The sequence below is a fragment of the Nothobranchius furzeri genome, chromosome 16 (assembly GCF_043380555.1).
Source record: "Nothobranchius furzeri strain GRZ-AD chromosome 16, NfurGRZ-RIMD1, whole genome shotgun sequence".
Taxonomy (NCBI): Eukaryota; Metazoa; Chordata; class Actinopteri; order Cyprinodontiformes; family Nothobranchiidae; genus Nothobranchius; species Nothobranchius furzeri.
In genome coordinates this window covers 47,526,226-47,543,254 of record NC_091756.1, presented here as the reverse complement: position 1 = coordinate 47,543,254, position 17,029 = coordinate 47,526,226, and the positions used below count along the sequence as shown (strand labels likewise).

General features: G+C 41.1%; 1 protein-coding gene across 12 annotated transcripts in view; it reads left to right on the top strand.

The window, feature by feature from the left end:
• tanc2b (tetratricopeptide repeat, ankyrin repeat and coiled-coil containing 2b) overlaps nucleotides 1-17,029 on the top strand; it is a 245,556-nt gene that overhangs the window by 137,642 nt on the left and 90,885 nt on the right. For 2 of the 12 annotated variants that reach the window (XM_070545736.1, XM_070545734.1), the window contains exon 1: nucleotides 5-11,307. The exons of 9 other annotated variants lie outside the window; for them this stretch is intronic. In XM_070545736.1, the coding sequence (XP_070401837.1) occupies nucleotides 11,196-11,307 (112 nt within the window). In that variant the 5' untranslated portion in view covers nucleotides 5-11,195. Of the gene's footprint in view, nucleotides 1-4; nucleotides 11,308-17,029 lie in introns of those variants that run through there. One more of the 12 variants, XM_070545739.1, reaches the window with a different exon arrangement.

Below are 17,029 nucleotides of genomic sequence, written 5' to 3'. Positions count from 1 at the left end.
GCTGTGAGAAATGTTGGTTAATCTGAGGCAGTGTTGTCTTCGTTGTCCTTCTCTAAACCTGTCCTCTGCCCAACTCTGATGATGCAGATGATCACAGATTTGGGTGCTCCAACACACTGATTTGAATCAAATTCTTTTTAAAAGACAGTTTATAAAGAATTTAATTGATGAACACTTTCAGAAGAACAAAACAGGATAAAGATGTGCATTTTTCAGTGTTGCTAATCACCAAAGTCCCACCTAATTGACCGCATGCAAAGCGGCTGATGGACTGTGAGTTGTGGTTAGCTCCATCCTTCATCATCACTTTAAGCACTAATCGTTCCCCTCCACACTAATCCCTGGCATTCAGATAATGTGCAAGGCTGTCTCCCCGTTAGCTGCAGTGTAAACCTGTGTCTTGTTCCTTCTGCTGCAATACCAGGAGCGGTGTGGGTTTCCGTAGGAACGGCTGCATGGCCTGTCTTAGACTGTGTCGAATTTCAAAATATGAAATGAAGTATTGACATTCAAGTTTTGGCCAAGATCAGTGCAGCCTCCACACATTTTTACCGGGTGGGTGTGATGAAGCTTGTTTCAGAAGTCACCACTAGGGAGCGCCAGGCTCTCGCTGCTTCAGATCATTACTTTTTATTTTATGCTAGAGAAAATTATTTTATTTTATGTTTTACTGTCAAACAGGATGGTTTATAGACGCATAGTTCTTTTACAGGGAAAACATTGCATCCCAGGTGTTCAACGTGAGTGGTTTTGGGGAATGTAGCTGATCCTCATCCTCATTTTTAAGTCATTTTGGATAAAAGACAATGCTAAATAAACATAAATGAACAGAGTTTTATCAGTTTATTCTTTTGTTTATATTTAAACTATACTGTATGAGGAGCCATCTTTTTCTTCACTATATTATGTTTTGTCAGCCTGTTTCCATGGTCCTGCTTTCATCCGTCTGTAGAGCGTTAGCGTGCACCTGTAAACACCTGTGTGTGCTCCTGACAGCTAGGAATAGCTTGATTAATGATGCTCCATGCTTTCTCATTTGTACTATTTTTATTCCGTGGCAGACACAAGGAGAGGTCTCTATGGGGTTTTGTCACACTTGTCATTCTTTGCTTTGGTTTTACAACAGCTTGTTTGGAGAGCTGCTTTTCAATTTTAGAATTAAAATTGGGACTTGGGGCTTTTCTTGTTTTATGTTGCACCCATAACACGTATTCTATGATGTTATTCTACTTTTTATTTTATGTCCTTTCCATGTCATCTTGAAGTTATTTTACCATATTCTTTGTGTGTCATGCATGTTATGCGTATCAGGCGTTTTCACATTTATACAATATAGTTTGGATTATTGTTTCTGAAATGTTATATTTGTTTGCTAATTGTCTGAAGCACCGTGGACTCTTCATGTTGCTTTTATGGTTTATTTGAGATTCTTTAAACAGAAATCCATCAACAGCAGTTTCATTTTGGACTGATAAGCAGACCTGTTACTGGGTATTAACTGGAAAAAAGGGGAAGGGAACTAAAGTAAAGCTCCTTAGAGTTACCGTATTTTACTCTTAATGAACTCTTTTAATGCTTAACATATAAAATAATCATAAAACTCACATTTAAGAAAAAACTGAACTTTTTGTACCATTTTCTATTATCAATCACTAATATTTCTGTTACTTTCATTTGTTATACAATAATTTTGTATAAAATGTTAATGTATTGTTAATTAAATTATTAATGAATTTAACTCCTGCAATCTGCTGTGGATAGATACTCCACTAGAGGGCGTTTGATACAGCAGGAATGTACTAATCTTCTTAAATCCCCTCATCTAACTGCAAAGTAATTGCATGTAACTGCAAAGTCTCCCTGACAAAGTTACTGAATGAACAGGTGGTGGGAGTGTCTCGATGGCTCATGAGTAACCTTTTGACCCTGAACTACAGCAAAACCGTCTCCATTTGTTTTACAATCAAACACAAAATTTATGACAACTTCACTGTCCAGAAAGAAATCTAACAAGTGGATGTTGTTTGGATTTGCATCTTAAATCTGAGTCCCACAGTTATTTTATTTATCATGTAAATATTATTTGTTGGGTTTACCTAAGTAAGTGGTTGGTTGGAAAAGGTGTTTGGTAGTCACTTTCATCGCAAAAGTTATCCTTCAGATCAGTGTGACTTTACAACGGCTAAAGATGCTAATCAACACTTCCTTAACGTCTTCTGGCCAAATGACAGTACTCACAAGAGCCCCGAGATGCCCACCTGCCCTTCAAGTCCTCAATGACTTGTCTTGTCTCGAGTGGCGTTGAGCACCAGATTGAGCTCTGGCCTAACCACCCCGGCTTTCTCACCCTTTAATTAATTCAACTCAGCACCACATCCGGCACAGCTTGTCAGGATCAGCGTGAATGTAGGGCTGGCGTCACCAACCAGAACCCACCTCATGCCAGAGAAGGCGAAGGTGAGAGGAGGAGCGATGGCAGAGGAATGCACCAGGGGAGCGAGCAGCGGCAGACCCAAAAGGCTGCAGCACTTTGATCCTCCTCGGTGGCCCCTCCATCAGTGACAGCCACACTTTGCCCTCCCATGCTGCTCCTGATTGGCTTTTTGGAGGCTGAGCGGTGACGCTGCTGAGGACCCCAAGGCTCTGATTGAATGAAAATGCAGCCAACGTACTGACCTTTAGGAGAATCATTGAGTTCCTGATTTAATCCCCTCTGCTTGTGGAAAGACTCTCAAGGGAGGTTTCAGATCCTCAAAGGGTCAAGTTATGGAACAGATTCTAATGGCAGGAATGAGACTTGTGACTGCTCTCTTTCTATCTAGTGGTCATCACAGTGATTTAAAGTTCATTTTTAAAGTTAACCAATAAAAACATCCACCCACCCACCCACCCACCCATCCATCCATCCATCCATTCATTTTTGGCTGCTTATGCTGGGTCGGGTCGCAAGGGCAGTAGCCTAAACAGGGAGGCCCAGACTTCCCTCTCCTCAGCCACTTGGGCCAGCTCCTCTGGGGTAATCCCAAGGCATTCAATCGCGTAAATCAAGAGCAGGCTCAGCTCTCTCTTCACCACGACATATCGGTACAACGCCCGCAGTAGCACCAGTCCACCTATCGATCTCCCGCTCCACCTTTCCCTCACTCGTAAACAAGACCCCAAAATACTTAAACTCCTCCACATGAGGCAGGATCTCATCCCTGACCCGGAGAAGGCATTCTACCCTTTTCCGACTCAATATAAATAAAATTAAATAAAAAACTTGACTTTACTGACATAGTCAGAACTGCAAGACCGACGTCAAACAATCCATGTAATCTTTAAAAACACCACCCAACTACCAGTGCCGTTTGTCATCCTTATGGGATGTTGTGGTCTTACTTGTATATTTTCCGTCATCTGTGCTTTGGTACACTAGTTTATATTAGCTTTAGGGTCTTTAGTTAATTACATATATTTCACTTTTCTTATTCTTAAACACCTGCCTTTATCTGCTCAGTTGGTTTTCAGTACTCCTCGTGTAGTTAGTCCTCAGTTTTTCAACTCTTTGACAGGTCCTCATTATTTCTCTCTTTGTCATGTAGTAGCTTTATTTTTCATTTTTTGTCTAATTTATGTCAAAATGTATCTGTAATATTTAGTAATATTCAATTAGCATTGTAGATGCAATGTCGAGTAGGAGTTTATATCCTGTGATTACTAAGCCAACCAGAGTTACAAGTACCTGTGCTACACTAACTGACAGTATTTATACAAATGAAATACATAAGGCAGTTAATAGTGGTCCTTTAATAAGTGATAGAAGCAATCACCTACCAATATTCATAGTACATCATAGTCAAATAAAAAAAAAAACAAAGAAGTTGAACAGATAAAGCATATTAGAATAAGGTCAGAGGAAGCAATAACAAAATTTTGTAATGACCTGTTAAAGGAAAACTGGAGTGGGGTTTATGTTAAGGATGTGAACATAGCATATGATACATTTTTTAAAACATGATAAGAATAGCCCAATACTGACATGTAAAATAAGAAAAATGCTGATGTAAAACCTTGGTTAACTAAGGGACTACTAAAATCCTGTAGGAGAAAAAATTAATTATATAGAGATTTTGTCAGACTTTGATCTAAAATCACAGAAATTAAGTATAAGACTTATAAAAATAAATTGACAAACAATAATAAGGCAAGCAAAAAAAGAGTATTATAATTTAAGGTTGAAGGAAAGTACAAGTGATATGAAAAGAACTTGGAGAATCTTGAATAGCATTGTAAGACCTAGGTCTTTTCACGCCAATTGTCCAGATTACCTTATTAAAGGAGATAACGTTCTGAGGGATAAAGTGAGGTGGTGAATGAATTTAATTCACCACCTCACAAGCCACCATTACGGGGGTCTATCTGATTGTGATGCAGGTCATTCTTTAAAATATTAATGTTGAGTAATGTTTGTATAACTTTGATGTTTTGTGAAGCATCTAGTTTAATTGTTGGATCATTCTCAGTAAATGTTTAGTAGGTTTTTATGCATGACAGTATTTCCATCTATCAATCGACTGTTTAGCAAAAATGTTGCCATGCCACTGCAGTTGGAAATTTGGAGGTCCAGGTTCAGATCCACCATCTTTGTTTTCTACCTCTAATTTAATTATCTGTAAGAAAATGAGCGTTTCATTCCCGCTGAGGTACCTCGATACCTGATTGTTGTGAGCCATAATCACTGATGACTTATTTGTTCTCAGTCAAAGTGTCAGGCTCACCGTAGATATCACCCCAGCTGATTGATTGGCTCCGCTCCACTCAGAAACTTTTAAAGGGAATTATTTCAACGTCTAGCTGCAGATTAAGCCGCTTTCTGCTAATTAATGACTCCAATCAATACAATTATAGGCTCCCCATGGATTTTCATATAAATGTTGATTATTGCATTTGGCTCTAAATGCAGAAAATTTTTTTGATTTAATTATCACCTAATTTTTCACCCACTTATGTTGAAGAAAGTTTGAGTAAATGCAAAATTGAACGTCTCTCTGGTGCTAACTTGTACGTGAATAGGTGGGAATGGACTGTGCTGGGACAAATGGTCACTGATGTGGGCATTCAGATATTCAGCTGAAGGTCAGGATTAACAGAGCACAGTGTACAGAAGTGCTGAGTCAGATTTACAGATCACTGTGTGGGTGGCGCAGAGTATCTACATTAAAACGGTAGAGCCCTGGTAAATCAGCAGCTTCTAATGAAAGCTGCATTCATGGATTTGTTGCTTTAATGTGGGCTTTGACTGACTTTTTAAGGGGCGATGACAGGATCTCTTGAATGGGCGGTTTGTTTATGATACTACAGACTTGTTCTCACATAAAAACAAGATTTGGTGTGTTTTGTATCATAGAAGGAAACCACATTGATTCTAGGCACGTAAATCATCTATTTTAATCACAATTAAATATTGATATAGTGGATTGCGATTTGCTCTTTCCTGATGTCTCAGATTTTTTAGAAGAAACCATTAAGTCTTTAGAGGCATCCACAGAAGAAGAGTTACTGAGCTAATTACGTAAAGCTAAATTTGAACTTCATGGAATTATTGACAAAAAGACACCATTTTTAGCACAAAGACTACAAATAGAAAACTTTGAACATATTAATAAATCAGGTAAATTTTTAGCTAACCAGTTAATAAATAAATAAAGGGAAAACCACCATATCTGCTGTTAAAGACAACCGGGAATATAGTTTATGATCCTGAAAGAATAAACAACACTTTCAAAAACTTTTACCAAATTTTGTACTCACCACAGATAAACCCATCACATGATGAGGTCAATGAGTTCCTTGACAGGATAACACTTCCTAAATTATCAGACAGCCAAGCTACAATCCTGGACTCGCCATTAACATCAACTGAGCTCCAGGAAGCCCTTAAATTCATGCCTAATAGGAAGGCTCCAGGTCCAGACGGGTTTCCAGCAGAGTTCTACAAAGAATTCTGAATCATTCTGGCTCCAACATTCTTCAGAATGGTGAGGGAAATCGAAGAGAGCGGCAGATTACAGCCGAACATGAATTCAGCCATTATTAGTCTCTTGGGGCGACGGTGGAACAGGGGGGCGATGGTGGCACAGGAGTTAAGCGCTCGCCCCGTAATTGGAAGGTTGCAGGTTCGAGCCCCGCTCAGTCTGTCGCTGTCGTTGTGTCCTTGGGCAAGACACTTAACCCACGTTGCCTGCTGGTGGTGGTCTGAGGGACCGGTGGCGCCAGTGCTCAATCATGCACATAGGACGTTGGGGGTGGACAAGTCAGGGGGTGCGGGTATGGACCCCATATATGCATTCCTGTTGCAACCTGCCCCCCAATTTTATTTGCACCTTCAACACTTCCACCAATGACATTCCACGCAAACACACACTTAGGGCCTTGGGAGTGCGCACATTCAACGGCATTTGGCAGGGGGATTTTTCAGCCTCATCTCAAGTGCCGGTGCCCACTTCCAATTTTAAACTGCACTTAGACACTGAGGGCTGTGGGTGCAATTGGGGTAGTGTGGTGGCATCAGTTGGCGTAGGCCAGATGATGCAAGCACTGCCCGCTCATCACAGCCATGGAATACACCTCATCAACTCGCACTAACACTATATTGGAGCAGGCGGATTGAGACTAGGGGTCTTAACACACCTCTGTTGTCACTTGGCTTCCCGGGGCTGGAGGCTAGGAGGGAGATCTGGCCATCTGGTTGGGGTCTGGGGTGGTGGGTTGCTTTGCTCAGCGTTGTGTGGGAGAGCCTGCTCATCAGCACCCCAGCAGAAAGGGTCGAACTCTGGGACCGGTAATGGTTGTACCCCATGAGCAGCAGTACCGGTATTAGAGTGAATAGGGTGTGTATGGGGAGCATGAGTGGGTGTCCGGCGTGCATTTTTGTAAGTCTTTGGTTGTATGTGCATGTGTCAGCATGAGGGAGGGAGTGTGTGACCATGTCTGTTTATGACTGTATATGTCAGGTGGGGCCTTTGACTCCTTCCTAATCCTGGGACTTCTTTTGATGATATACATCTTCGTCTCCCCTCCCCCTGCCACACCTGGTGTGGAGTGTGGTGCCTTGGTCTGCCTGAGTGTTCGTGGCTCCCAGGTCAGGGGGTTTAAGATTTTTGGCATCCGCCTGATCAATCCCGGTGGCTGCCTGGTGGTATAAATTACAAAGCATTCAAAAAATATAATAATAACAATAAAGTTTTAAGTGTCAGGCGTGACATTAAAAGCAGATGCTTTGATGCTCCACCTGAGAGTAAAATCTGTAAGGCTTGTCACCAGCATTCAGTCATTAATTCTGTTTGCCTCACAGCCAGACAGGACACGGGAAAAATGATAATAATAATAATAATTTTTCCATATTCAACCGTTAACAGATTTTGGTGATACCCAGGAATGGGTGGAAAATGGTATGTCAGCGCAACTGCAAATTTCAAAATAAAAGTGCTCTTGATATATAGTCATTCTATCTATTTTTGTATTTTGGATTGAAGACTGTGTTATGGATGTATTGATGCATGATCAATGTATTCATCATCATCAACTTTATTATCAGACTCAAGACATTAAAATGGAACAAAATTAAAAACACATACAAACAATATAACAATTATAAAATACATGCATACCGGTGTTTCCACATGGATGACTGCTAACACACTGCACTAAAATGGGGATTTTGTTACACATCTAGTAGAATTTCAACTTTGATTTGTTTGAAGTCTGTAAATAAAAACAACATTAACGGTAATAATAATGATATTCTTGTCTTGTTGTATTTCATCTTTTTTAATTTCTGTACTTGTTTCAGTTTAATTTGATAGAATTAACTATTTTTACAGCAGTTCATGTTTTCTTCAATTTTTTTTATTAATTCCTTTAGTTAAGTCTCTACAACGACAAAGCTTTCATTTTAATGTCACTTAATACCAAGCAGCAGTGCACCATTTTTAAACCAAATCAGATATCTTACCTCTCGGTGTATTTTTAACACAACCCTGACATCTGGAACATCTCCCTCTTCCTCTATCACTCTGACCAGCCTCGTGTTTCACCAGACATCCGGTCACCTCTGTGACTGTTTTGCAATGAACGCTCACGTTTTTGACATCTCAATCTCCACGCCTCCTTAACCAGTTTATACCTTAGGAGAATCGTTCTTCGATTATTGGCGTTATTTCGTCCCCTAAAACCATCACAGCTGCCTCCACAGAATCATTTGTTCAGCTGAAAGGAAATGTGACATTTTCAGTTTCATTGTTGCAGGTGAGAAATAAAGAGTGAAGGTTAAGAGTTGAGAGGAGTAAATGAAATGTAAGTGCCACGCCCCAAGGAAAATAGAAGCAGCTAGGAATAGGTGCAGTGACTAAAGTGCTTATGCTATTATAGACACTAGACAGTCTGAATGTTTGAGTGCTAAAATATCCCAAAACCAAACGAGTTTTCTTTGAGACAGCTCTTGAAACACTGATTTAATCAGCAGCAGAAATGTGAAATTGTGGGATCTTTGAATTCTCAGATCCACCTGAAAGCATCTACTATATTTTATTGTTAGGATTGTAAATATGAAAATTTAAGTTTTAAAAGAAAAGATCAAAATGGAAAAGTCATTTTATCAAAGTAAAAACAAAAAATACTTTTTTGTTTTCCTGTGTCAATAAAGCTCCTAAGTAACTACTATTATATTTTAATGGATAAAAGTAAAAACTAGAGTAAAATTTAATTTACATAACATTTTTGTTAAACTTCTAACCACCTGTCTTGAGCATTTTATATAAAATAGAGCAGTTTCTGTTTCCTTCAAGTTAAAGGTCAAATATGACCCTATTTATACTAGTAATTATTTATAGATATAATTATATTCCCAGCAGCTGCAACATTGGTTTACAGATGTTTTATATGTTTGAAACCTAAAAAAAGATGTTTCATAAGAATGTCTTCTGAAGAATGTCTTTTTTGAAAAGTAATCGTCTTTGAGATTCACCCTAAAAAATCTGCTAGCGATTGTAATTCAGTGTGATTTTTCTTTTTACAGCTGATTGGGCAGTCTGAAACTCCAACATCAGATTTTCCCTCGGTCCTTGAACACACAGTTGCCAAGCTGTAAAACAAAACTCAAAGGTTCATGAACTCACATTTGCTACGTTTTTTATTCACATTAGCAATAACAAAGCTTCCAAATAGTAGTTTATTCTTTCAGACTTCAGAACAGTTAGGTTAATCTGAAATTTTATTTATTTATTTATTTATTTTTCTTTCTTTAAATAGATCAGCAGGGTAGGGTCTGTTTCTGATTGTTGTCCAGGCGGGCCCCCGAGCCCCGGTTCTTTCATTCCCAGAGGATGGTCGATATACACTTTAACATCGTCACAGATAAACCTAAAAAAACACTATGATTCAGTAGCTTCTGTTAACTTGGTTTATATATCAAACTGCAGAGAACTGTAGAGACACAGACCTGAAACCTTGAATCCACCACAAGTGATTAGCATTCAAAAATAACATCTGTGTACATTTTTCTTTAACACCCTAAGCTAGGCTCCTCCCACTAAGTGGACAACACACCCCAGTGATCATCTGTGAGTGGTGGGAGCCAGCCTCATTCTTACCGATTGACGGCTTATGTTTTTTATCAAGTGTTTGCCACTAATCAGATATGTGTGCATCTCCAACTTTATGTAAATAGATTGACAGATTGTCCCCATGGTATAGTAGAAGCTGAAGGCTAGGCGGATGTGACACAGGTCAGCATTTTAAAACTATGAAAACTAAATCAGAATTGGCCAAAACCAAAAGAAACCAAGAAACTGATCTCGGCATCGGCCCCCAGAAACACACTCAGTGCATCTCTGTCACTTTTGGTTTTAGGCTATCAAAAATAAGTTAATAAAAGCAAAAAGTATGTTCGATGATGACTGATAATATTTTTTTACACTTTTGCTAACTCTACAGATTTAATGTCTTTTAAAAGATTCATGTGAAATATCTTCCTCTTTGCAACCACGCATGACTGACCTACAGGCCTCTTAAGCAACAGATGTGATCATTTCTTTATTCAGGTGACTGCTGATGCATTTTAACAGCTTGACCTCTGCTTGTAGCTCATCTTCAAGGCTTGTTGGTAACATTTTCATTGGGCTGAAGATGCTTCTCCCAGGAAATAAGTGTGACTGAAGGAGATTAATAAGCCAGAACTGCACCACCTTACAACTGAACCGGTGTCGACAAAAACAAAGGTGGAACACAATAAATTGCCCCCCCAGAAGTTTGAACCTCTAAGTAGCCATAAAACATGGCTGCAGCTGTACAAATAGTTTCAAGGGTAAAACAAGGACAGACATGGATGTCTGAGCCCAAGAGGAGAATGGAGTAGGTTTTATGGAGGCTGGTGTTTTTTTAAATAACAACTACTCCTCCTGTTCCTCCTGATTTTGATCTGATGTGTCCCCAAAGCTCCGTCCATGGACAGCAAAACGGTGTCCCTTTAATAACGCCCTCCCTCTCTCTCTTTTTTTTAATGCCATTTTATTTCCTGCCTCAATACCCACCCTTCTCCTCCCCCTCCTTTGGCTCTGTGGTTGCTATGACAACAGCAGCACTGCACCATTCATCTGCTAGAGACTTGGGCTCCCGTTCCTGTAGAGAGAGCGCACCTCTCACATTTATACACGAGGTAGTGAGTGTTAATGCAGTCACGGGGCGAACGAGGAGCTCTCCTCTCTCTAAGGGAAGCTCCCCAAGTCCGTTTTTTCCTCTCTTTTCAAAGATTTGTTTTTTTGTTTTTTTTTTTTTGTGGCAGTGGAGAAGATCCATGTTACCAGTCAGATTTGGAACATGCCTCCATCACAGAGTTGTCACCTGTGTGCCTCACTCTTTCCCCGGTGACACAGTGACTTGCTGTGCTCTTGCATTTCTCCTTATCCTTTCCTCCCTCTCTTTCCGCCTCCTCCTCTTCTTCTTGCTCCGCCTGTGACTGCCGGGCTCTGTATCATTTACTGCGACTGAACTGAGCGGGCAGCGTCACCACTGAAACCTGTGGAGATTTCTTCAGGAGGAGACAAGTGTAGGTAGAGGGAGAGCTTCTGTCGCTCCGTGGCAGTTTATTTTTTATTTTTATATACATAAATACCTTTTTTCTATATTATTTCATCATTTCTCGCTCCCTGTTTTTAATGAACTGGTCATCGCTCAGGGAGGAAGGACTGCTTGTGCCACTGGAAGGGGAAGGAGGGGAACTGGTACCGTACTCGAGCCTTCAGGAATGCGCGATCTGGTTTGAAAATGGTGAGCCCGGCCACACCCTCCTCCACTTCTTTCATTCCTCCAAATGTGCCCCCTCCCTCCCTTCATTACCCTCTAGCTGTCTCTCACCTTCTCCTCCACCTTTGCTCAGCCCAGGTCTGTCCGCTGTCTTTGCTCACAGCTGGAGCATCTGTGTTGACCACATGTTGAGGTGACAGATGTGCAGACATGGGCTGATGTGAGAAGAGTAAGAAAAGTCATTTGTCTCCCTGAAATCATGCGTTTGTCAAAGGGCTGAACTCTAATGACAGTGTGGGCTCGAGTGCCAGTGAATCAACCCGAGTGTGATAATGTCAGTGTTTTCCCCCCCGTGTCGAGCTGGTCCGTTTTATGCATCAGCGTGGGTGAGCATTCAATTGTCTTTCAATGTGTGTGTGTGTGTGTGTGTGTGTGTGTGTGTGTGTGTGTGTGTGTGTGTGTGTGTGTGTGTGTGTGTGTGTGTGTGTGTGTGTGTGTGTGTGTATGTATGTTGAAGTGTGTGTCTAAGCACAAGCTGTGGGCGGCTAATGGTGCTTGCTTATGTTGATGTGTGTCTCACTTTTTCTTCCAGAGTACAGCTTCATACGTAGCATATGGTTGCATAAACGGCTAAGTTGGTGGGGAATAGCCCCCGCCTCCATCATCACTTTGCGGTTCGCAGCAGCTTCTTGTTGTGCACCAGAATCATTCGCCAGGACGTGGTCCCTCCTTCTGGTTTTAGTGCTGCAGGCTTCCTGCCTCCGTGCTTTTGTCCCAGGAGACTGCTATAGCTCATCTGTGAACAGAACAAAATGTCTCAATAACATTGTCTGCCAGCAAAACACCTCGTCAGCAGCTGCTATTGCTGGTCTCAGGTGAATGCTTTTTGATGAGGCACCCTCCGTCGGTTTTCACACCACTTAGTATCACCACCTGGAGGGAGCTTTGATTAGCTTACTTTGTCAGCTGTCATTCAAAATGCATCAGTCAATGAAGCTAAGAATCTCTATTTCATAGCTGCTGAATAGCCATACTTCTTGTGCTCACAGTAGATGAAGGTTCCATGGCCTTGTAATTCCTCATGGGGATAGCTGGACCTGATGGAGCAGAGCACATCCCTCCTTCAGGCATGAAATGAAGACCTTTGTATTGTGTCTCTTTTGCTGAAAAGTCTTCAAATGAATGGAAGATTTTCTTGAACTGCAAAGAAGATTACTGTATAGAAATAGATTTCTAAAGGGGAGTAACATAAACCGATTTTATTTTTACAATTAAACCATGTGCATCTTCAACATTCAGTTTAACTCATCAAGGCCAGTATCCTACTGGGCTGCTATGGAGGGAGTCCCGAAATTGCTAGAAAAGACAATATCGTGATGGTGGCACAGGAGTTAAGTGCTCGCCCCGTAATCGGAAGGTTGCAGGTTCGAGTCCCGCTCAGTCTGTCGCTGTCGTTGTGTCCTTGGGCAAGACACTTAACCCACCTTGCCTGCTGGTGGTGGTCGGAGGGACCGGTGGCGCCAGTGCTCGGCAGCCTCGTCTCTGTCAGTGCACCCCAGGGCAGCTGTGGCTACATCGTAGCTCATCCCCACCAGTGTGTGAATGTGTGTGTGAATGGGTGAATGACTGATTGTGTTGTAAAGCGCCTTGGGGGGTTCCAGGACTAGAAGGCGCTATATCAAATACAGGCCATTTACCATTACCATTTACCATATTTGACTATTTTTGCCACTCTTCTCTGAAATAGTGAAACTCTTATTTTCTATAACTTCATTACATCTGTTTCTTGTAGTGTTCATTATTTTGGCTTCCAGGCAAGAAAACCCAAAGTTCAGTGTCTCAGAAAATGTTATTATTACATAAGGTAAATTCAAAAAGAGGACATTTTAAGCTGAAATATCAAGTTTTTGTTTATTTCTATGCACCAACACTTGGTTGGACCTCCTTTTGCATGAATGACTTTGTTGTTGGGCCTGATGTCTACCATGTTCTTCTTGGCTCAGGCCAGTTTGCTGGCCAATCTAGCCCAGCAACACCAGGGTCACTGAACCAGCTTTTGGTACACTTGGCAGTGTGAGCAGGTACCCGGTCCTGCTGCAAAATGAAATCTACACAAAGCTTGACAGCAGAAGGAAGCATGAAGAGCTCTAAAATGCCCCGGTAGATGTCCGTGTTGACCCAGTAGACCAACACCAGCACGGCACACCCAGATCTTCACCGACTGTGGAAACTTCAAACAACATAGATTATGTTGCTCTTTTCTCTCCTCCGTACTCTGGGACCTTGGTTTCCACATGACCTGCAGACTTTACTTCTGTCTGAAAAGAGGACTTTGGGTCACTGAGCAACAGTTCTTTTTCTTCTTTAGCCAGGTATGAAACTCTTGCTGTTGTCTCTGTTTCAAGAGTGGCTGGACACCAGGAAAATGACATGTAGCCCATGTGTGGGACTGATCTTTGCGCCGAGGCTTTTGATTTTCTGACTCCAGCATCTGTCCACTCCTTGTGAAGCTCCCCCTGATTCCTGACAGGATTTATTTTGACGATCGTCTCAAGGCTGTGGTTGTCACTGCTGCTAGTGCATCTCTTCCTTCCACACTTCTGCCTTTACCATTTAGAGGTGGAGGGGGTCAATGACATCTGTCCAATCTATAGTCTTACCCCATGATTATGAAGCCCTCTGGCCCAGACTGAGTAGAGTAGTAGTGTCCTTTGAGGGCTCCATCCAGCATGTTTTAGTTGTTTCTCTGCCCCAGCACAGGTTTGATTACTTGTTCAGCAGCTCATCACGCTCTGCAGAAGCCTGTTAATCACCTGCTGATAGAAATCAGGTGTGTTGGAGCATAAAAACCTCTAAAACCTGCCAGATAGAGGGCTCATGAGGACCACCGTTGATTTCCCGCTTTATTAAGGTGGGACATTGTGAGTTTCCCATTTTTATTTTAGCCTTTTCACAATCTTCTCATTTTCTGAAATGCTGAATTTTGTTTTGTCATTATCTGTAGGACACGACCATCAACATTACAATAGTAAATAGTTCTTTCTGTGTTTGATTAAAATAATGAACTTTCTTACAGCATACACATTTTTGATGTGATTTTAATTTCTCTAACAATTTTGTCCCACTCGGATGGCCAGGTTCTCCTTTTTTCTCTCCAATAAGTCCCAAATTAGTTTCCAACCCCTCCCATAACCTCACATTTCATTCACTTAAATGTAATTAATACTTCTCAGTCTGCGTCGATACAGAGAGACGCAACGCCATTTTGCATCGGCACAAGGGATCTGCGACAGGCTCGCAGAGGCAGATGGAGACGAAAGGGATGGAGACCACAAGCTTGTGATTGGTCAGGACACTGCTTTCTTTAAATTAATCAACAGCACCATTGTTGCTCCCTCTAAAAACAAAAATATATTAAGCATTACACTTGGAACAAATTGAAGAACATCTTGAAGAAAAAGTCAGAAAATTTTAATGTTTATTCACTCGTGACTGAAGGAGCACAAAGAAACAGAAAACTTTTATTTGTGGGTGGAAATGACTGGAAACATGAGTTTTTATTGGTGCCGATCGCGTGAAGAGTTGGAGGAGAATGAGGGTCAAATTCATCTGTGTTAAAACGTATCTGAAATACGTAAAAACAATGTAAACAATGTAAATACACTATACTAGACTGGATACGTGACTGTAATGGTGGCAGGATACCCCAGAAAATCGCAACACCCTCTGATGTCCTGGCAGGGAATTGCTTTGCAACACTCCGCTGCCTGAAAAGAAGTTCAAATGTGAAAACCTTTCCGACACGCTGTGTGCGTTGCAGAACTCACGGAGGCTGATAAAATCAGGCTTTAGGTCCCTGCGTATGTGCTGCATAGTCATGGTGGTCTGACAGGTCATTCAATTTTAGCTTTGAATATCCAACAACACTCCTAGTGGTGATTTAGAGTGGCGTCCAGCTGGTGATGTTGTAGGTTGTCTGTGTCAGAGCCACTGAGATCGTTTTTATTTACAGCACAATGCAATTACTGTCTTTGTCAAACTGTATGTGGTTAAAAGCTGTACAGCCTCCACAGCAGGTCGGGGTTGGTATTGATTAGTATAATTGCTCCATTTCTCTCCTGTGTCGTCTTTTGAGCTAGTGTCGGACAAATGCATCACAAGCCTTGGATGATCAATGACAAACCAAGATTTAAGGCCGCCTGCATTTAAAACGAAGCCCGGCTGGAGTATCATTACTGCCAAATACCAATGTGGTGTTGGGTTTAGTATTCATTGACATGATGATCTTTGGATTTCTGACGCAGCTACTGGCAGGGTTTAACACTTGATCATCAGAAAAGCCTGCAGCTGACTGACTTTATGTCTGGTTTGCTTGACATCCTGGTCATCAATCAGGCACTGACAGCACTACTGACCCTTAAAAATGGCTGGCTTTGTTCGTCACTGTGATACTTTGGAAGAGGAATTTAATTAAGTTGCATACCAGACGTGTGTTGTTGCAGTCCTGCGCTCTCCCTTACTCTCAGATTATTAAAACAGATGACATTCTAAATCCTTTTGCAGACAAGCAGCGGCATGTTTCTTTTCCCTGCCGTTTATTTAATTAATTTTTATTATTTTGCAGTTAGAGAGTCTAATCCCAGAATACGGGGAGGGCAGATACGCACCGGTTCAACGACACAACCAGTTAGGGTGAATGACAGACTGGAAAATGAGTCAGCAACTTTACCGTGTTTACCGCTGAGGAAACCCCATAAACCCAACATATGATTTAAAAGTCCTCTTATTTAACAGAACCTTCTTATTTAAATGATGAGCACAAATCGCTGCCTTCATTTAAACATGGAGATGTATTGAGTTATCCTTCTTTATCCACATAATTGATACAGGATGAAAGTCAAAAAATAGTGTTAACTTGACAGAGGCCCATTGCAAATACATTACAGTATTTTTAAATCATTTCAATTACAAGAAGTTTCACGCCTTCTGCCTTTGTGGCTGGTGAATAGATTCAGATCCCTCTTGGTTTTGAAGCAGCATAAAACAAGAAAATAATTCCTGCTTGCTCTGAGCTTTGCATGCATGAATCATAATCTGGGTGTTCTCCAGATTTAGAAATGGCAAAAGTAATGTGAACATAGACTGATCCTACAGTCTGTACATCATGTTCCTTGAGTCAGATGTCCATCTGAGCTTGAAGCTGATTCTGTGGCCAGCCCGATTAGACCTGAAGGCCTGATGCTAAAAAGAAAAAAAAGAAAAAGATGGACAGCTGCTGCCGAAATAGCTTGAAGGAGGTTTTGAGGCCATTTTAAAAGTGTGCTTTGTGTAAAAGCTATACATAATTTGTTGTGGGTAGCTTCCTGAATGGCCTTAGTTTGGAGAAATAGAGTCTGGGCCCTACAGGATGGATGTGCTAACGGCTAACAAGAAGTGTGTTGCTGTCTTCTTACAACACCTCTAATCTTCAGTGGTTAACACAATTCTTTGGAATGTTTTATTAATGTCAATTTGTTGCTTCATTGTTATCAAGAAATATAATATAATATAATATAATATAATATATGTTATGTTATGTGCTAAACTGGATGTCCTGGCAGTGCGACAATTTGCTGCTGCTGGTGATATTTACACTTATAAATCATAACAGAATTCTATGTAACCATTTCATGAAATAACTTTGCATCAACTGCTATGAAAACTTGGGAGATTGAAGCATTCAGACTAGCCTTTAGCTTATCAGTCC